The 22747-nt window shown below is 39.3% G+C and overlaps 2 protein-coding genes across 7 annotated transcripts in view; one reads left to right on the top strand and one right to left on the bottom strand.

Annotated features, from left to right (window-relative positions):
- LOC6727390 (heparan-sulfate 6-O-sulfotransferase 3-B) overlaps positions 1-22747 on the bottom strand; it is a 78681-nt gene that overhangs the window by 41508 nt on the left and 14426 nt on the right. The window lies entirely within an intron of this gene.
- On the top strand, positions 1643-8351 carry LOC6727391 (ATP-binding cassette sub-family A member 17). Of its 6 annotated transcripts, XM_044923471.1 has the most exons (11): positions 1643-1746; positions 1859-1967; positions 2019-2478; positions 2539-4300; positions 4391-5677; positions 5842-6051; positions 6113-6404; positions 6465-7100; positions 7223-7288; positions 7361-7855; positions 7914-8351. In XM_044923471.1, exons 2-10 carry the CDS (start codon positions 1864-1866, stop codon positions 7839-7841), a joined length of 5298 nt encoding a protein of 1765 aa, XP_044779406.1. In that variant the 5' UTR covers positions 1643-1746; positions 1859-1863; the 3' UTR covers positions 7842-7855; positions 7914-8351. The 6 variants fall into 6 exon arrangements, with proteins under 6 accessions (XP_044779406.1, XP_016033930.1, XP_016033929.1 ...); XM_016175661.3 differs by having other exon boundaries at positions 1659-1967; positions 7936-8351; XM_016175660.3 differs by having other exon boundaries at positions 1659-1967.

Genomic DNA, 22747 nt, shown 5'->3' with positions numbered 1-22747 from the left:
TCGGTTTAATTAGCAAACCAAGCTAGTAACATTTTGTATTCTTCATTTGAGACTAATTAAATTAAATAATATAGCGAAAATAAAGCCCACCGTTAGATAAAAAGTAATTGCTTTGCAATTGTTCTTCTCTATGCTTTGCTTTAATTCTAATTAAGTTCGGGAAAGTAAAATATTTTGTTTTAATTATAAACCTGCGCCAATTTTTTCCCCACTGGCTGGGTGTGCGGTTAAGCTGCCATTTCAACTGCAATACCACTTCGACACCACCTGTAATGGTCATTTAAGGTAATAAAACTACCTGGCTAATACTCCTAGCCACGTGGGCACTTTTTACACAGTTACGAAATTAATTGAATTGAGGTAGATAAATGGTAAAAAAGTGAGGAAAACCAATTTAAAACTTTGTTTCCCAATGCCGATAGCTGTGCCATTGTAATCCCACTATTTACGATATTAGCTTAGTTGAAATAAATGTAATGGCAATTTCCTAATTATTTTGACTACCGTTGCTGTTTTTTAGTATTCTTTTAAATGGAGAATAAGTATATAAAAGCCAATTCACTCCAAACTTTTATTAGACACCTAAAAACAAGTTTAAATATGAACCAAAATAAAATAGACCTAATAATAATTATAAATGGATTTTATTAACCGTTGAAGTGTTCCTTGATTTTTGTTTTGCTTATAATTATGAATAAAATACTTTGGTTTTATGAATACAGCTAGTGCGGCTTGCCATAAATTCGAACTAATAAACGGCAAAGCCAACAATAAACTTAAGGCAAAACACCGTTTCTTTTTATGTTCGCAGGATAATTTATGCATTCGGTTTTATGGGAAAATAGGTGAGTGGATTTAACTTGTGTTGGATAAACGGCGTCGAATCCAGAAACTCAAATGGCAATAAAAATGAAACTATACGTTAATTGCAATTCCCAATTGACCACAAAACGAACACGAGCCACAAAATTTCCAACATAAACTCGACCAAGCGCTTTGACAAACGACCGTGGATGTGTGGGTGTGAGTGTGGCTGTGTGGCAATGTGTGTGTGGGCCGTGGCATAAAGTAGCTAATTGCCGTTAGTTATGTTGCCACCCACAAAATTCCGCAATTAATGTATCTCCCTCTAGCGGAAAAATGTGTGTGTTGTGCGGTTAAAAGACCAGCAAATGTTCGTTCTGGCAAAGCACAAATTGAGCTAAGAGCGTAAAAAAGTATGCTACATATTATTTTCTATGCTGCGGAATTCTACTCTCATTTTGTTAAAAAAAAGCAAAGTATTAATAGTATGATAATAAATTAAACTAAATTGTCCATTGTTTCTAACCATCCCACTTAGATAAGGCGAAATTAAAGTGCGATTTAGATTCTGTTGCATAAACGGGATGCACTTGATTTTAAGCTTCATTCACAATGTAATACTGACTTAGAATAAGCCAGCTATTCAAGGATCAAATAACAATTCAAGTTTCATAAAATCGAAGTTTTGCGTTATTGGTCATCTTAAGAAATTGGTTTACATATCATCTATTGTTTCTTAACAATTCCCTCAAGCTAAACATATTTTCCCTTCCCTTATTATCCTTTCAGAAGAAATTAAGCAGAAGAATATGCCATGATACTAGAATTGGCTTGGCAACCCAATCTCATTAAGTCAGAAAAAATATACAAATGTTATTTTAAATATATTCTATATAAAACCGAGATTTTAAAAGTGGAGGCACAAAGGGGCTAAGGAAGTTGGTAATGAATCGAAACTTGACATATTTTCAAAAGTATCGGTTACTACTATGGAAGGACATCAAACTACAACTTACCAATTGGATAGAATTAGTTATGATCATTTTCCTTTCAGTTTTGATGCCCATAATTTTCTCTATTGGCACAAAAGTAGCAAAATCAATCTTTCCCCCCGATATAGAACTGGAAAAGAGTCCCGGCCCGAAAAGTGTCAACACAAGTTTGTAAGTAAATATTTAATTACATACTACATATACTAATATTATTTTATTTAGATTCCAAGACTTATATTTTACACCTAACAATGGGATACTAGAACAATTAATTACTCAGCTGGCAAATATTTCTGACTTTAAAAATGTCGAAGTGTTTGACACCAACACTGAACTCTACTTGCAATTGATGATCAACACAAAAGCAATAGGTATTGCGTTCCCCAGTGAATGGTATGACATTAAATCCTGCCCGGAAAAGCTAAATCTAACCATATTTATGCCGTTATCCATAAAAAGAAAAGATTTCAAATATTTCGAATCAGGTTTTTTATTGCTACAAGAGCGAATATCGAAAATATTCATATTTTTTAAGAATGCCGGAAACGGGAAGCTTCCCAGTGTTCTGATGAATCATTTTCCATACCCCTTATATGTGCCCAATCATTATGCGGAGTCGGCAAAAGCCATGACATATATGACCCTAGTATCGTTTTTTCTTCCCTGCATCACAATTGTAAAGGTATGATAAAAAAAACTAAGTTCATTAATAAAACCCCCTTAACCTCATTTTGTTGCAAAGTATGTAGTAGCTGAAAAGGAGCGCCAGCAAAAAGCTGTTCTAACCGCAATGGGATTTAGTAATAGTATTCACTGGCTGGCCTGGTATACCAAATCGATTATACTGTTGATACTATGTCTATTAATTATGATTGCTATTTTTTCTATTGGCTTGATTTATGAGTTTAGCAGCCTGGTTTGCCTGATGACCATTTTTCTAGTATACGTCCATTCACTTGTGCTTTTTGCATTCTTCGTAAGCTCATTTTTCTCAAGAAGTCTAACGGCCGTCGTGGCCACAATTTTGATATACTTGGCCACGGCTCTTCCCTTTCTGATTGTGGGTACGGAGAAATCTAGTCTTGCAGCCCAAACGGCTGCCAGTATTGGGCTTAACTCTGGGCTATTCTACATTTTGGATTCGGTGGCCGTAATGGAGATGCAGTCGGTGGGAGCGCAATGGTACACCATGGACAATACTGCATCCAGTGGCCATAAGCTCAGCATTGTGGCCCACATGCTCATCATGATTTCGATCAGCTGGATTGAGTTGCTCATCTGCCTGTACATAGAGGCGGTGCGAACTGGTGAGTTTGAAGTGCCTCAGCCATGGACCTATCCATTCCAAAGAAGATATTGGTGTCCGCTCCGAAATGTGTCTTCAGTTTTTCACCAAGGAGCGCTTTTGCCCCTTGCAAAGACAAATTCCGAAGGAAATTTACCCGGAACGAATCCAACTGGACAACCGTTTATCTACCTCGATGATCGAACCCAAGAAAATTTTCAGAGGGTAAACATAAACAAAAAAATCGGCATAGAAATTAGAAGTCTTTCCAAGACTTTCGGATTTCGCAATGTGGTTAAGGATCTATTCATTAATGTGTACGAAAATGAGATAACAGCGTTGGTGGGCCACAAAGGTTCTGGAAAAACTACCATCATAATGATGCTCTGCGGGATTTTGCAACCCACTACGGGAACAGTCCTGATCAATGGATACGATATAGTTACCGAAGCAAAAGTAGCAAAAAGTTGTTTGGGAATCTGCCCCCAACACAGTGTCATTTTCAAAGGAATGAGTGCCAGGGATCACATCTACTTCTTTAGTCGCGTAAAGGGCTACAACAAAACAGAGGCCTTGATGGAATCGAATATCTACATCAGCAAGCTTGGCTTGGTCGATTCACAAAAATGGGACGCCATGAAACTATCACCAGGTAACCAGCGACGATTGTCACTGGCCTGTGCCCTTTGTGCCGGCTCCAAGGTAATCCTCTGCGACGAGCCATCCTCCGGTTTGGATCCCATTGGTCGGCACGAGCTATGGCGATTTTTGCAGAAGGAGAAGCATGGACGCACCATCTTGATGACAAGCCAACAGTTGGAGGAGGGTGAAATCATTGCCGACCGCATAGCTATCATGAACGATGGACAGGTTTTGTGCTATGGCACTTTGGGATACCTAAAACATTTACCATACACCAGCTATACACTCTCCTGCCAAATGGCTCCCAATAGCAAAGCGGACAACCTGACGGATCTCGTTCAATTCTATATGACCAACACTTCTCCGGTGTTCCTCGGAGTTGATGTGAGCTACAAGCTGCCACGAAGCAAAATAGACCGGTTTCCGGAGTTGTTCCAACAGCTGGAGGAGAATAAAAAAAGTCTCAATGTCGTCAGTTTTGGAGTGAGCGATTCAAGCCTGGATGGGATCTATCTCAGTTTGGATTATGGTCAGGGGGGTTTACGACTCAGGGGCGGTGCTGATCAAGGAGTTAATGGTAAGATTGGAATTAGTGTGCGCTTGTATTCATACCATAGGGTATATATTCAATTACATATATTATATGGTTCTTAATTTTGATTTGCAGAAAAAGCCGAGTTTGGAGTTCAAACGGACAAGTCAATTCGGACGAAGAAGGTATCAAGGTATCAGCTTAAAATGGACCCCCCAAACGAAACGATACTAAAAACAAGAACGCCCATAAACCCAATAGCAATATGGAGGCCAAAGGATCGGGAAAAAGGGAGTTGTATGGCCCAATGGCAGGCAATGTTTATAAAGAAAAAAAATTACACTGCTTCGCGAGCACTGATATTTATTTTAATCCTCATCATCCCACTTTTCTATTATGTCATAGTACTTAGTACTGCCGCCTCGGAAAAATGTGACCATCAAACGGATAAACAACCTGTGCTCGCATTGTCGCTGGACTATTATAGCTATGACGACATGGTCATCTTACTCGAAGTTGATGAGCAGTTGTACAAGAGCGAAGGACAGGCCTACGTCGAATTGGTCAAGGAGCCAGCAACGGTCAAAAACGTAGACTCCATTTTTTCGCATCTATTCAAAGCACCGCCAATAATACGCCGTGATATTAAGCGTAAATACGTATGTGGTGCTTCGTTTAATAATGTGTCAACTATCACGGCCTGGTACAATAGCGATGCCTTCGAACACTCCGCACCCATTGCCATGAATTTGGTCTATAATGCCCTGGGAAAGGCAGTGTTTGAAGACCAAGATTTTAGTATTTTGGTAAACCGAGGTGATCTTCATGATTTCGTTTGGTTAAATAACGCTACAAGTAAAAGGCAAAGGTATAAACGACAGAATGATCCGGAATATTGGGATTATCCGGACTATGAAATTCAGGAATATGATGTTGTTATGCAACCAAACACCTCCAGCTCATCCGGTCATCCCTATGAATCTATACCAGGGGATGCTAATAAAATTACGGTTCAGATGTCCATATTAGAAGCAGCTTCAACATTATATAATGAAAAGGGCAAAAGGAAGCAACTCTTCGGCTCCCTAATTATAATAACAGCGTATATAGCCCTGGCTTTAAGCATATTTTCCATATTTGTAACCAAGGAGCGTGTGGAGCATTTTAAAACGCAACAAGAAATTTACGGAGTGACCCTATTCTACTTCTGGTTAACCCACTTTGTTGGCGATTTTCTAATATTTGCCATTTACATGGTGGCTTTAACAATTGCAATCTATCATTTTACAATATGGTACCAAGTGATTATAATGCTTCTACTTATTGGATTTGCCTGCCTGCCATTTGTGTACCTAGGTAGTTTATTGTTTAATCGACCTAATATTGCATTTGCTGGAATATTTACGATTCTGGTAATGACGGGTAAGTAATGAAAACATAAAGCAGGTAATACAAATTAGTATGAAATAAAACGATCGATCTTTACAACTGAGGGTTAGGGATGTAGATTGTTTTAGATAACTATAAAAACTAGCTAACATTTTAAATTATATAATTAAATAATCCAACTTAATTTTTCTGTGTAGGTGGAATGCTATTCTCCTTTCTGTATATGTTGACCCTAATCACGGAAGTCAATTTTACGACAGTATTTGCGATACTTCCAATGTACGTCGGAACCTTTGGCCTATTTAAATGCCTCGCGTGGCGTCAATATTGCAATCGTCAAGTACTTCCTCCGATCGAAGAACTTGATTGTAAATTCGGAAATTGTAACGTGTTCTGTGCGTGCAAACGTAAGTACTTTTAATTTACATTATGCATTCTACTTGATTAACTTGTTTTATTGTTGGGCAGCAATACATTTTTGGATAGAGATATGGCTACTGATGGTCCACTGCTTGGTTTGGTTTATATTTCTTTGGCTTTCGAACTTTGGATACGAAATTGGCTACAGATTTAAGCCAAAGCTATCCAACCGGAATTGGCATACTAATGGGAAACACATTCGTGTTCTGGACGAAGAGAGACGAGTGGGTCAAATCCCGAAGTACGAGCATGAGGATTATCCAATAATTGTTGACCAGGTTATCAAGAACTACTGCCGCACAAAAAGAGCTGTTCAATTAGTGTCATTCGCGATAAGACCGTATGTATTATAGTAAACTAACTAATATCCCAAATAGCTTAACCAAATGATTATAAATAGCGGCGATACTTTTGGCCTTCTGGGTGCGCAAGGAACTGGAAAGACATCTATTTTCAAGATGATTGCGGGCGAGACCTGCATGTCCCATGGCAACATCTACGTAAGAGGACACAGTCTGAGGGAACACAGGAATGATGCTAAAATGGAGGTCGGCTACTGTCCCCAAGGCGATACGGCCCCCAATTATCTCACTGGTCGGCAGCTGCTTAGGATCCATTGCCTGCTCCATGGAGTGCCGAAACAGCATATCAAGGCGGTGTCCGAGCAAATGGCCATCGAATTCAACTTTAAGGATCAACTGGACAGGCCGATTCATACATATAGTGGTGGAAAGAAGAGAAAACTGAATATTGCCCTCGCTATCGATAGCGGGTCCGTACTTTGTCTCGATGAGACAAATGGTAGTGTCGATCACGCGACCCAAAGGTTTATTTGGCGAAAACTGGAGGCTGTAAAGAGCAGCGGCAGACCGGTACTCCTGACCACCCATAGCATGGAGGAGGCCAATGCAGTGTGCTCGAAAGTGGCTTTCCTGGTTGCCGGCGAGATGATGTTAATCGGATCAATGCAGCAGGTGCGATCAGAAGTAACTAATACCATAGTGATAAGGCTTAGGGTCAATCCCAGTGAGGGAGAGTAAGTACCGTGATTTGAAAGTGTATCAGGAAACATCCTGGATATTTCGCTAAAGAAATCATGAATTTTCTGTTAACTCGTAAATATTTAATACAATTTATTAAAAATTTTTTTTTTTACAGACTGAAACGAAGATATCGACAACTTATAGCTGATATGGCAGACCTCTTTCCGTTGGCTTCATTACAGTAAGATCCAATTAATCACGTAGTGAACGATATAATCTAACCTAAGGTACTATTCCATTTTAATATTTTAAGCGAAGCCTTTGAAACTTGTCTCATATATCACATAAACATTAATGTTACAACGCTGTCCAACTTGTTTTACCAAATGGAAAAGATACGAAATGAAGGACTGTTGGAGGACTATTCCATAACGCAGGTTTCCCTGGACGAAATTTACAGAATACTGGATGATGAAGAAGATCCGAATCTCGTCGGCCTAGACTCTACTCATAATAGCGAAATTTCAGAGGACATACGAGACACAACGAGAGACACAACGAGGGACACAACGAGAGACACAAATTTAGCATCAGATGTGGGTATACAAAAAGAAAAGGATAAACGGAAAAAAGTGGAAGAGGATGATACAAACACGGAAAAAAGTACCGAAAATAGGAAACCGAGTATAAAGAGAAGACCGGTCACTCAAACCGATAGTACTGATACCGATGAAATGGAAGTAGAAAAAGGCGAAAAATTAAAAAAGAAAACTTCAACATTTTTTCAAGATTGAAAATCGAACATTTTGTAAGTCCTTATATTTTTCTAGGGTTCAAGAAATATTTATACTTTATCACGCCTCAAGTTGCATAACTTTCAAACCAAAGACGAGGGCAAAGCAGTATTTGTATTCATTAAGGAATTTCCGCAAGTTTTCCCGGCTTTCTTTTCCCCCATCCTCTTGGTCCTGCACTTAAGCTTTTTGGTGTGCCTGGCTGACTTCTGAGGGCAACGGTTGATTAAAATGTCAAATGCCTTGCATATTTTAAATGCCATCGCGTCAACCCTCGAGGAAAATTCATCCGAAAATTGAGGCGCAGGCCGAAAAGCACACAAGGACCATACAACGGGGCAATTAAGGATAAGAAGAACTCAGCTAAAACCAAGGACGAGTCCCAGAATATGAATGGCGCATACTTAATTGCCTCAGCAGGTGTTTAAGAATTGCGTATATGGGGGCGGAAACGTGATACAATTTGTACCAATATTATTTCTAAATTCGTAAATATGTTTAAAATGATACATTTCTTTTACCACTGCATTTTTTTTAAATAAATATAATTTTCCTTTCTTAACGCGGTGTCGCAACGTTTACCCTTAGGTTATTACCTGAAACGATAAAAAATAATAAACACACAGATTTGATTAGTTTGGATTGAAGCAGTGCGTAGTGTAAAATAGTTTCGGCTAAGAACAACAAACTTAAATTAAAGCCCAAATTTTGGCGAGCACTTTGAAAAATGGCAACCGAAAGGCGAAAGTTTCCCGGTTATCAAGTGTTGGCCAAGTTAGCGTTTGCCGGAGCGAAAAACAAATTGTTGCTGGGCTGCAACCAATGGTGCTTAAGATAAAGCTGCCGAGCCAAACGACAACGATGGCAAATACTAATTTTGCAAGGCAACGCGGAAACGGCAAATGTTCAACTGCGCGATGCGAAGTAGGACGAGTTGAGTTCGCTCGCAAAACTTTCTTCAAAACAAAGTGAAAATGGGGAAAATAAAGAAAATGGTGGCCAAAAAGCAGCAAAAGCGAAAGCTTAAATTAGTCAAGCGCAAAATCAAGGCGCTGACTCTTAATGTTGATATATTAACTTGTTACCATCGCTTTAGCCGGTGAGAAAGGAGTGCGAAGTACAGAATTAATTGTAGTCAACCGGGGAAACAAATAAATTACTAGGGTCCGTATATTAAAACTTAAAACAGCAGCTTTCTTCTATATTTCTGAAAAAAATGCTTCCAAAAATATTTATTTTCCAAGAATGGTTTTTTTTTGCTGCACATCTGATTTACAGCTAGAGTTTTGTTAGTTTGCAATTTTTTTTTTGGTATTTAAGAGTTTAAGCCAGACTTTTTAATAACATTCACTATATAATAGGACAACTTGTTGTATGATCCTCTTAGTTCTTTAATAGAACAAACACCCTTTTATCCTTTGGATCAAATGTTTCCATGTTACAAAGGCATCATAAGAGCTATTGTTTTACTAAAGTAACGCAAATGGCGCACTACAGATTTTGACTGCCTTTTTAAATTTTTTGCACTAACTCAAACTTTTACGTTTTTTCACTGTTGTCGGGCTAAAATAATAAATCACAGAAAATATATGCGCCCGACACTGTTTCTCCCTTCTTGCCCTTTTTTTTTTGGCTCTAATGTTCGCTGCATATGAGCGAGTAGAGTGTGTGTGTGTGTGTGTGTTCCGGAAACACGTCAGCATGTTATGGCAGCGGAAGCTGATATAGCTGGGATCGGGTGGGTAGGTGGCGGCCCAGCCAGGTTGCATGTAATGAGGCACTGATTGGTGCCTGAGAAATTGCCGCTTGGAGAGCTCTGCTGATTATTTTGCACCATTTTATACGCTCGGGCTCCAACTTGTGAGCTAAATCAAACAAGTTGACACTTGCCACGCCCTGCTTTTTAGCACGGGCGCATGCATAACTTTTGCCACTTTATGTGGATGTGGAGTTGGATAAGGAGGTGGAGGTGGAGGTGGAGTTGGAAGTGGAGGTGGATGTGGCGGTGGCGTCAAGAACTTAACCTGCATCCTGTTGCAGTTGGCAGGCAAAATGTCGTAGAGCGACCAGACGCGCACCCCTGCCTTTTGGCCCATTATGCATTGTGACACTACTTTTCTTTTCTTTCTACCATTTTTCCCGCTGCTTGGGAATTTTCGCAGCTCTGTTTCTCAAGTGGCAAGCGGAGCTGTCTTTGCCACGACTGCTGGCTGCACTTTGCATAACTTTGTTGCATACTTTTGAGCGTGTTTCGTCACCGGATCGTGTTTCACAGCTCCCGTTGGAGCTGTATCCCCAACCTGGCCTGTCCCACCATGCTACTCTGTGCTGTACCACTGCCACATTATGTATTATAAAAGCATAAACATTATGTCTGACGTTTACTTAATGCTCGAATAACTCGGGAGCTGGAAAACTTTTCAATAATTACTGCGAAAAACATCACAGAGGCAACAGACCTAAGCAGGTGTGGTTTGAGTAGATACAAAAGTTGGCTTGTGTAAGAAATAGAAGCAGAATTGTGCGCTTAAATTTATTCAATTAGTAATATAATATTATAGTAATGTATTCAATTGGTAATATAATATTATTGTTATGTTTTGAAAATAAGAAATATTTCAGGTTTCAATGTTTCTCTATTACAAATTTTGTACACTACAAGACAAATACTTCCTAAATGATTAAAAAGTAAGCATTAAAGCACCTGATAAATACAAATATAAATACGAATTACGGTAGGATATTAAATTTGCTATTTAAGGCACAAAGCAAAAGGAATTCCATTCTTGAAATATATATTCGATTAAAGCAGCTTTGCAGTAACACTCCAAGGTATTATAATTTTCAATTCATGGTAGTGGGCTCACATTCTCTGCCCTTCCCCAAAAGTCCTCTTATGTGATGAGCAACAACAAGAAGCCAACATCGCAGAGTCTTATCCCCCGAAATCCCCCCCAGCCGCCTCTATAAACAAGAATATCTCGCCCGTTTAAGCCCGTCAAAGCTGCTGCAATTACCTTGTTAATACGCATAAAAATGCTCTAACAAGCGAGAAGCAGAGACTGGAGCCCACTTTGAACCCAGAAAGTCGGGGAATCCCCTGTGAGGCAGCTTTGCCGACAGCGACAAAACGCAATCAGATTAAAAAACAATGCAAAAAGAACCGAGTTTTCTTTTTCATTTGCCCCGTAACGCACAGCAGTTTTAATCCGCTTTTAATTGCCTGAAATCCAATTGGCGACCTACATAGCAACCTGGTTCAAAGTTACTCGCATCCTCTTGCCACTGCCCAATCCCAATCTCAATCCCGCACACCCACAATCCGTAGCCCGTGAAATGGACAAGCAATTAGTAAAGTAAAAAAAAAAGTGGAAACTAGTTTGTTGAACTCGGGGCTGAAGGGGTCAAATAAAAACTTATACCGCAGTCCAGCTTGAAGGTGGCAAATTCAAAAAGTAGGCAACCAAAAGTGTTTCATCCAACCGCCAATGATGAAGTTGCTCTAGCCACAAATGTTTTATTTAATTTGCTAATTTACTAAATTAGTTCTCAGATTGACAGTTTGTCAAGGTGAATTTTAAATTGTATCTTAGCAGCACAATCCTTTTGACTGGATACTTTTAATTACATTCGACAGCAGATTGCTGACAAAAGTACAAAAACCTATTGTTCCATAAATGAGCAGCGAAACCGCAATATTATTATTGCCAAGGTGTGCAAATTTTCAGTGACAAGAAAACCCAATTTCCACCTCAAGTTTGGTCTTTTTTCTTACTGGTTTTTCCTTCGTTGTCAGTTGGCTTTGTTGACACTCTTCTGCCCGCCTGCACTTGACATTATTCACAGGAAGGATAAATCGTCTTGGCTGTTTTTCTTACCAGCTGGGCAGTGCCTGTAACTGTCTTGAATTGACTTGGCTAATTTCAACGTGGCTTTGCTGTCATATTCTGTTGCCCCAGTGAGCTGCCAAAACCACTAAATTCTAATTGTAATTGCGTTTTGACAGGTGCCCCAAGAACTTATTCTGCTTTTCACTCTGTGCCCCGCGAAGTGAATAGAGTGTCACCTTGAATGTTATTGAAAAAGTTTCAAATTAGGCGTTAAGTAATAAAAGTAGTAGTTAAACATATATAATACATATATTTTTTACAAGTGAAGTATACATCTTAGTTCTGCTTGGAAGAAATATCTTCGCTGCAAGTAAAGAGTAATTTAACCAGTATATAACCTTCTGTTAAAATCATTTATAAATTGCGATCCAGGACGATGCTAACTAACCCGCACAAATTTATTATGGCCCAGTCTATGTGGGCGTCGTCCGGCGTGAGAATGAAGATAATAAATTCTCGCACTAAAACCTGAGCGACATTCAACAAAATAATTACCAGCATATTTCGAATGTCTCACGGGGCGCACCCAGCCACAATTTATCATTTTGCCTCAGCTGTGGGCCAACTCAGGAGGCCAACTAGTGGGTGAATAGTGGGTGGGTGGTTAGGAGAAGAGGAGCTCATTTCATAACTCAAAAGCCTCGAGAGTCATTTATAAGGCTGGAAGGCGAAAAGTTGTTTTTTCCTGCAAGTGGAGCGGAGGCGGGTGGGAAACTTTGACTTGAACTTGTTATTTAACACTTTGCAGGCGAGGCGAGCTGACACAACTGGGCGTGGTCAGAGGCGTTTAGAATGCGTATATGTACATACGATCATATAAATGCACATGAGGGGGGAGGGCGGAATGGGTGGCCGGAGGGGTGCATGGAGTCCAAAGGATGGATGGTCCAACATGCACGGACACTTGAGACAGTCCGGAGTACTCGACGGGATATTTCGTTTGAAGTGCGAATAGTTTAGGCGAGCATTCGTCTCTGCAGCTGGTGTGTGTGTGTGTGTGTGTGCCAGTATTCTCAGTTAAGCATGGCAAACACGTCGTATTAGTAATTAATTACACTTGTGCCGGGGAGTGCTAGACAGAGACGGCAGACGGGGGGAAAGAGCACGACTTCTAGACTCTCGGTTTGACATGTGATTATGCGCTTTTAGCATCTGTTTGCAAATTGGTACGACTATGCACATGTCCTGTCAGTTGTCATCTGTGCACTTTGCAATTACCCAATCGCATCAAATGGAAAACGTTGAACCGTGCGACCATAAGTATCTCAAGGTGTCAGCCGTAATTTATTCAAAATCGATTTGAAAGAAATCCAAAAAGGCTTAGTTTATGTTTGGCAGCAAAGCAAGTACTTGTAATTGCATTTGGTCAACCATTTTATATAACTCCTCACTCGATTTAAGCCTCATTAAACTGTATGTTCTTAACTCGCTTAAGCTTAAGCCGCTTGCAAGATTGCAACCATTTTTTTCGGCTAAGAATTCGCAACGTTGCCCCGAAAAGTAGGCATCATAAAGTCTGCGTGGAAACTTTCAAAGTTGGGAAAACTTTAAAGAATGCAGTAAAGGTAGTAGTTCCCTCTCATAACGCTTTACTTGCTCTCATCTTCTTTTGGTTCGCATAAGTTGGCAAGGGGAAAAATATAAATTCTTCCTGCTAAGCGAGTTTTTAGCTTAAAGCGCTTTCAAATGATTTGGCGGAAAGCCCCCAACAAAAAAAGGGGGCTGAGGAACCATTATTTAACTTTTCGCTGGATGTTTTCCATGTTTTTCTTTTTTTTTTAGGCGCCTTGTTACATCTGTCAGCTGCACACCTGCCTTGGTGTAACGTTAACACGTGCTTAAATAATGGATAAAAGTCGGAAGTAAACGAAATCCCCTTTAACGAAAATGCAAACGAAACTTTTCAACCCGCCTAATTGGTTTAAAATCTGCCGGTTGAATAACTTTACTCTTGTATTTCCTAATTTAGGGCCTAATTTGATACGCTAGCAGACTGACTTTGATGTCCTTTTAAACTTTGTTTGCCCTTGTCTTATGCAAACCAAAATTCCCATTGAAGACTTTCGTTTAATGGTTAAGTTTTAATTGAACAAATCATAAAATTCTGCTTTTACATAGCAACTGACGAAAACGAAGCAATTAATTTGATTGAAATTGTAATTACAATTAACATAAAAGTTTCTTGTTTGACTTGTTTTGAAAATTCCAAAAAGGTTTGACAACATTTTATCATTACAATCATTTGGCTTATTGGTAATTGCAATCGCTTAAAATGCTTTCAAATTTATTTTAAGCTAAGTAATTTATACAGACACTTGCAGATAAAAATTCCTGTATCTGATTTCGAACTTGATGAATAGAATACGCTTCAGATCCGTAATTGTCTACATTCAGAACAACTCTCCACATCAGCTTTAGTTAATTCTACTTGTAATCTTTGCAACATGAATGCAGATGCGACCGCATCAGATTTGCTTGCAGGGAAAACTTTTGGAGCAACGAAAACAAGAGCCAAATGCGAGCCGTGTCCACAATGCAGTTGAAACAAACAAAAGCCAGCAAACAACCACCAGACATTCACGGGCAATGGCCACCCAGCCTTCAGGGGCAAGAACAATGGGTAAGCTTTACCCAAAACATAAATATCGGACCACCCACCGCCTCTTTTGGACATAAACGGGGTTGGGGAATAGCCTTGAATGGTTTTTGGTCGCGTGGCCTTATTGGCTCATTAGTAAATGAACTGTAAATGAACGGCAAAGCCTGTCAAAAGATATCAAGCTGGTAGCAAACCTTATCGGGAACCCTTCTGCCCCCCAAACTTTAACGTCTAGCCCATATTTTCCCATATAATCCCACACTTATTTGTTTTCAATCAACGTAATCATTGATAATGGACGCCGCTTGAGGTTAGACAATGGGCTTATAAAGGTTTCAAATTACCGAAATGCGAAGCGTATTAATTGCTTTAATTCCTGAGAAATATGGTAGAGTACATTATATTGGTATTACATTACTTTTGTATGTATATATTTAATTTTAAAATAACAATGATTTTCAACATTTTCCCCCTCTTTTTAACATCCCTGTAGTGTTAAGAATTTCACCTAGCACGCGACACAAGCGAAAACATCAAATGGTGACCCCCTAGAGTTCGATAACCCTAAAAACAAGGATCCTGTGCCACATGAACTCGTCGAGTTTGTTGACAAGTTGGCTTTTGACCAATTAGCCAATAAGTTGGGGCATACGTACTCATTTAGAAAACAAACAGGGAATTTGCCTTGCGTGGTCGAAACCAAAATATACACATCACGTAAACTCCTTCCTGTGATTTGGCTAATATGCAGCACACGGACTTGACATAATTACCACATTAAGGCTTTGAACTCCAACATAGAAACCATATTGATGGTAATTATAGTAATCAAACTAAGAGGTAGAGCAATCCACTTACTGCAAATTGCCAATATCACATAGATTGAATTTTAAAAGCATTTTAGAGACGGCTGCTTTTGCTCATCCAACCCTTTTCGCGCTTATGAATAATTGAACTGAAGTTCCAGATCGAAATTAGAATTTAATGACAATATCCATTTCATTGACCATTGGCATTGGCAATGCGATTCTGAATTACACTTCCAAGCATCCATTTGTATTTATAAACTATTTTCGAAACACTTAATAGTACTTCGATTGCGCTCCAAATGGCAAACTTAACGCTGTCCGGTGATAGCCGATGCGGAGTCACATAAAAACTGCGAGGACAGAAATGTACGGTCATGTCATAATGTCGATTGGGAAAGTATACCCCTCCATTTGGCCAACACACATACAGAGTGGTGACCCCAGCCACCAAGCTCGTCGTGGAAACTTTTTTCGCAGATAAAACGCGAGAAAAGCGAAAAGACATAAAACCCGGGACAAGTTAAGTGCAATCATGGATTGGTCTAGTCCGCCGCTGCCATGTGCCGTCATTAACGTGGCAACACGTTATTGTTTGAAGGCTGCCGGGGTTGGGGTAAGGGGGCAGGTGATTGGGCGGGGGGCGTGGCATTAGGGGCGACGCTATAACCGCACATAATGTTGGGCCATTTCATCGAGCGACCAGGAGAACGGAAAAGCATTAGAAGACTGGGGAAAAGCGCGCTTTATATTCGCCATTTACGTGTTGAACATGGAATTTAATTTCTTCGGTAATTAATTGCAATCGTGTTGGCATTAGGTTTAATGCTCTAATTGGGCAGATGTTTGTCCGCTCTCCCACGTGTGTGTTTCGCGCTAGTGTGTGTGTGTGTCCTGTGTCCTGTGTGTGTTTGTGTGCGTTTAATGGGGTGTCCGTGGCGTGGTGTGCGTGCCTTCATATCAAATTGTTTGACTTTGGCTTCGCCATTTTATTTGTCAAGTCAGTGGACATTAAGATGAAATGCAATGCTCGCCTAATTGATTCTATGATTTGCTTAATTGTCATGGCACTCAAGCACATTACTTGGTTTGTCTCCGCTCGATTATTGGACTAAGTTTACTTAGGCAGCGCGCAGCGGGAACTCATTAACGGAAATTGTAATTTAATTTAATTAAGGTGCTCGCCAGTGGGGTTAACTTTTCGGTAAAAAAAAAAGCATTAGACGTCACAAATGGTAACTTACACTATAATAAATTCATATTAATATGTATTACATCCACTTAATATATGCTCGTTCCAAATTTTTATTTAATTTAGCTTCTTTATACCTTGTATTATATTGCTTTAAATACTTTCTTATTAAATTGAACTTTTATCAAATCACTAATTTAAACCAATTTATTTCTCTGTACAAGGCTTTAGAAATTATATATATCGATTCATATTTTTTACCCTTTTAAAATCGTTATTAGATGCGAAGTCATAGCTCACCTGAAAAGACAAACAAAGAGGAACATATAAATTAGAAAATAATATTTTCAGTCATTAAATCGGGTTATGTTTTTTAAGTATAAAAGAATATGGACTTCTCTCGGGTCATTTTGCTTGCTGCATCCCAAAGGCGTGTAAACCGAAACCAAGCGAAAAGCCTATTAAGTCCTACACCCACTCGCTCAAAAAAAGGCCAAAAAGGATGCAGAAAGGAAAACAGAGAAAATGAGAATAAAAAAGTTGAAGAAACAAATACTAGAAAAAACGAACCCAAACAAGACCCTTATTATTTTTCATGCCTCTTTTCTTAGCTGGCGCTAAAACGTTAGTACCCGTTTGTCAAAAAAAAAATACAGTAGGCGACGGTCACTTAAGTCCACAAAGTATATTTTAAGTACCAGCGATCCTTTGATTCCCAGTTCCTTGGGTTAAAAATATGCTCTTATTCAGATATTCATCTTGATACATTGCTTAACAATAACAACTACTACTACTGCTCATAAAAATCAAATATTAGTATTGTTTAATTCTCAAATGATCTTGACAATAATAAGCAAAATACCAGTAACTACCAAGCACTTATGTACCCAACACAAAGGATGATATTGTGGGCTAGCACAGAAACATATTTAACATAAAGAAATTTGAAATCGAAACATTATGCTTTTAATATTTGGCACAGCCACGTTCTCCGCTGCTCAGAAAATCGAGTTCAACTCGAAAGTAGACAACAATGTTGCTCGTGCCCCGTCATTAATGCGAAAAGAGTGTCAAAACACACAAAGACCTTTCTAAGCGGCCCACGTCGGAAACCCAAAAACCCTTGAGGTTGAAAAGCGTGAAACAAAAGCAAACTGTTCCCTCTACACGTGCCAACATCAGCGGAAACGTCAACGTTTCGACGGCAACGACGACGCACTTGTCGGAAAATTTGGCAAGACTTGGAAAATGTCTGCAATGTGTTTTCTTTTTGTTTGGCACAGGTACAGTGAAACAACTCAACACACAAATTTGCTTAGCATTACAATACTTTAAACAGTATAACAGTATAGTTCAGTATCACGACTATAAGATACCCATGGGTAATAGTTGTCAGTGGTGCATGGGTAGGAAAATCAGTAGCCAAAGCTGGAACGGCATGAAATTAGAGGAAAGTAGCTGGGAAAGGATGCTCTGTGGCGATGGCCTGCGGTCCTAGCTGCCAGCTACTTTATGCCTTCCTTGCTTCCTGTGTCATGTCGGTTGACCGCAAAATTAAATTACAAGAAAACCCCAAACGAACAACATGGCCAGAAAGAGCGAGTTGCAAGCAAAAGCGAGCAATACTCGTAATGCAGCCAACTGGGAAAAGGAAGACAAGGATTTAAAACGTTAAAGTAGGACAGTCCAAAGTCGAAACAATAACCAAACTGGAAGCCACGGGAGCGGAAGGACTCGACGATGGCGGCACAAAGTTTGAGAACATGGTAATTACGTGTGTCCATGCCAAACTGACCCCTTACACGTCATCACAGCCGACGACTCAGGGCCATTAGACCGAATTCGGCTTGGGTTTTTGATTCCCTCCCACTCCCGGCCGCTCAATTAGCAATTAGTTTTATTTCAATTCAGTTTACTTAAGTACGAGATCCCCAACCTAACCCCGTTCTAGCGGTAAAATGGGGATTTGTCTAACTTTTCCAAGTACTTAAGAGCTTAAGGTAAAAAAGTTTTTTTTGGGTCTACAGTTTTTGCTTTTCATTTGGGTTTTTTGGGTCACAGCTTTGTCAAATGGCTTGTAAGGGTTGTCGGCCAGGTAAGCATAAAATAAGTTCAAAGGTATTTCCTCTCTGGCTACTACCTTAATTAGAAAATAAAATGGAAAAATGGAAATATTTTAGTTAATTATTGGGTGGGTAAATGAGCACTGGGAACTTCTTAGTTGTCTTATGTTCCTTAACAAGTGCTTTTCCATCCAAATGTATACAGTGCTGCATATCTTTTTATGGTACTATTTACCATTTTGTTGATAAACTAATAGGGATAGATATATTTACAATCTCTACCAGACAACTTCTCTGCAACTTTAAATCTTTATAACCAGCCAAGCACTCCCTAATTGAGTGGGTCCTTGTCGAAGTCCTGAATGGCAAGTCATCGCCAGCCAACAGCCAACACCCTAGCCCAATCCCATATGTAGATGTACTATATCAGAAGACGGACAAAAGACTCAAATTGGACTTCGTCATCGCCACAGAGAATGGGAGCTGGTAAGGAATCGAGTGAGCTGGGAGTGTCGGCGCCATCATTCGAAAAAAGCTGCCACATTGTCGCCAATAATTCAACGACAACGTCGGCGGTCATAAACGAAATGATTTATTAGCCGGCAAAGTCGGGAGATATCAAGATATATACGAGTATGTATATCGAAGCCAAACCAACTCAACAAGCCGCTTAACGCGTCCCCACGCCTCTTTATCATATCACATCGCATATGTATGTTTGGATTTCTCGATTCTATCAATGCATATCGCAGCGATTTATTATCATTTTTGCAATCGCAAGAGCATAACGAATATGAAATATAATTAATGACACTGCGGTTTTATTCTGAGTTGCTGTTTTGTTTAGTTATCTTATTACTGCTTCCCTTTTTTTTGTGGTTTTTTAAGTTTGCTGTCTAGTCGCTGTGACGTTTTTATCGCCACCAACAGTTTGCATATGCTTAACACATTTTTGCGTTACTTGAGTTTTTCTAGCCAACTTGTATTCGATTTTAATGAATGGAAACCAAAATCTGGCGCCAGCATAAATTGTGTACGGATGTTTGCCTTTTTGTCCTCCGCCTTTTTATTGTTTAGGCAGTTGGCGCCACAATGTGCACAATATTGAATGGAAAACAAAAGCGATGTTTCTGATTTTCAATGGCCATTGGAGTGTGTACCTATTGCTAAACAAATATGTTTTTAACTTGAAAGGGAAATTTGCCCGAAGGTGGGGAAATACAATGTTGTGATTGTAACTCTTTGACATAGAATAAATATATTATTTGGTTATCAATTATTTTAGCAAACCACCGCGATATTTTTGGCTAATTTAATCGCAAAATGTAAATAGGTTTTCGATTCGCAAAAGCATATGCACATTATTTGGTTTGCAATTATTTGAACAAACAAACCTTTCTAATTTAATTATAATATTTAAACTAGATAGAAGCAACGTTTATTGTCCACCAATTCTGTTTTGTTTCAAATTTGTTGTAGGCCTCGTCTTTATTTCGGCTTATGTAATTCGCATTTCTTATCGCCAATTATCTGGTAATAAGTGAACGCTATTCACCAATTTTCCCTCGAGTTTGTGCCCCAACAAATTTGCACATTTATCGACTGCATAATTTACGAGCCGTCTAATTAACCCAGCTCGCTAACTAAAATTTGCACCCGAAAAGAATGTAAATAAGCCGCAATTATGGCTGCCGCTAATTGAAGCAAAAAGTCGCGGAGCAGACGCAGTTTGCCAGGGAATATTAAAGTCCTATGCGGAAACTGTGGCGCATTGTAAAGTAGGTAAATAACCGGCTCACACACACCCATGAATATTTCTGGGCCATTATAACAATTACTTGCACTTGCCCCTTTGCTGGCGTGGCCTCAAAAAACAAAAAAAAAAGAGTTAAATAAAAAATAAAAGCGGCAAAATACGGACTACAAAAATTAACCAAAAATAGGAGAAAAGTGCAAAGAGTACAGTGAGTGAGGGGCAAGTCAAACACTCAAATGTTGGGGCAAGGCGAAGGCGCTAAAAACCCGAACACACTTTTGTGGGTAATGGGCTTTGGCAAAGACTGCCTGTCGCCCCATTTTCTCATTTTCCACAGGCTTTTCCGTACCATGCGGCGTATGTGTAATATCGTGCGGTGCAAGTGCATGTTGACTTTGCTTCCCACTCTGTGTGTGTGTGTGTGTGTGTGTTTTTGTGAGTGTGAACAAACAACATACACACATGGACACACGTACACACTGACCTACATCGACGCCTCAGCTCAGTTGAAGCCCGCATTTCCTAGCAAAAAAACGAATTTTCCTTACGCAATTCCTCCTTTATTTCTGCTATTTTGTTGTTGCCTGCGAGTCCTTTTTTTTGGTATTTTCCATCTCGATGGAGGTCAGGGCAAAAGAAGAACCGAAACCGAAACAACACATTGCAGGCCTCAACGAGTATTTAGTTAATGGAAATTATTAAAAATGAAAACTCTCGCCGCAATAACTCAGCGAACGGATGGAGCCTCCTGCGATGCAATTGCAATTTGTTTTCCCCCAGTTTCCCCGTTTGAATGCCGAATAAGGATTCACTGACTTGTAACAAAAAAATATGCATTTTTTATTGCCGTATTCATGGCGAAAGAAGGGATAATATTGAAAACGGTTTTCGTGTTCACGCAAATATTTGTGTTATGAATTATTCTTGTATTTCATTTTTACCAAATTCCGTTTAAATATGGATGAGGTTCTTTGCGTTGTCACCTGTTCGTTTTTTAAGGTTTGCTCTGTATTCTTTAAATGTTCTGAAATTTTTAGGCTTTGTGATACTTTTTTTTAAGCAAAACGTGCTATAAATAACCAAATTAAATATCTTGTTTAATTTAAGCATATTCCAAGAGCTTTTATTACTCTCATCCTTTGATAATTGTGCTCAATGTAAGTTTATCTTATTTAATATAAAAATCCTTTAAAAAATCAAATATTCATTTCCAACTAAAGTCTAGTATTATCCCAGATTTTCCCATATCAGTACAATCTTTTGGCAACATTCCGGCTAAATAGAATATTTCTCATGAATGACAGTTAACATTTTTGTTGCCTCCTCTGTTTCAGCCAACTAAATTAGCCACATGGCTAAGTCATGGCCATCGTGAACACACATATTTTAGCCAAAATTACTTAGAATATTTTCGTGTCTGCCTCGCAGTGAAATGAATCCTAGCGATTGCCATCGAAGGAATGGCGGCAAGAGGACCATTTCAGCCTGACAAGGACTCGAGGTCTGAAAATTATCCACCAAAAAAGCTTTTTGAACATTTTTCGAGGCCATTGCTATTTTTTTTTTTGTTCGCTGGCGTCGTCTGTGTGGCTGTCGTAAACCAGGCGTAGGCTATTAATTTTATCACCGGCCCAGGTAACATTTTCTAGGACCAAAATCGAGCTACCGCATGCCGTTTTACAGGATTCCGGATGGGATGGGTAATTTTAATAAAATTTTCGTACTCGAAGCGTGGAACTGAAGCTTTTCATAATGTAGATTTTATGCTGATTCAATGTTTTCTTCATTTATTTCGGTTGTGCGATGTGAGTGAGTGGCACAGATTGAAGTTGGGCGTAGCGTTAAATTAAACGGCGCGAGGGGCAACCGAAATTGTTCGAGGCTTATGTGCCGCAGTCAATTTGTGTTAAATTTTATCAATCGCCGAGGGATAGCAGAACTTAAAGCATAAATCTCGTTTAGTACCGCTGTTTTCAGCTCCAAACGGCTGAGGTATCTCAAAGATACAGAGATACTTGCAACCCCCGAAAGCGGCTGAAGTTATGAATATTGATAAGGTTGGGTAAGTGAACCAATCCACTGTTACATAATAAAGCGTCCTGCCAAGATTGAGTTTTGCCTCATTTGGGATTACACGCCCGCAAAAGTCGTCTCTTAGGCCGAAAATTGCTTTTAATATTCAGTCGTAGAAAATTAGTTTTATGTGCGAAATGTTTCAGAAAGGTCAAAGGTGAGCCAAGCATACAGCCCTGCTGGGTAATAAAACGCAGCTGACGAAAAAGGTGCGTCGTATACGCAAATTACTAGATGTCGTACGGGTTAATTGAATTGCTGCAGAAAGGCTGACACGTGTGCCACTGATAGGAAGTTTAAGGAAAGTGCGAAATGTTTAAATGTTAAATTCTAAATATTTTGGTAGCTTTAATAAGTTATACCAAATTAGACGCTGTTGTTGAAAAACACAAAAGTTAGAGCTGTCTTGAGGAAGATAATTATATATCATGAGTTCGTCATGACAAATGATTCATTAATCCGATGAATGTTTGGCTATGTATAGCAATATATTCACTTCCGTTTTTCTTTCTTTCAAATTACTAAAA

The sequence above is a fragment of the Drosophila simulans genome, chromosome 3R (genome assembly GCF_016746395.2).
Source record: "Drosophila simulans strain w501 chromosome 3R, Prin_Dsim_3.1, whole genome shotgun sequence".
Lineage (NCBI taxonomy): Eukaryota > Metazoa > Arthropoda > Insecta > Diptera > Drosophilidae > Drosophila > Drosophila simulans.
This window is presented reverse-complemented; position numbering and strand designations above follow the sequence as displayed.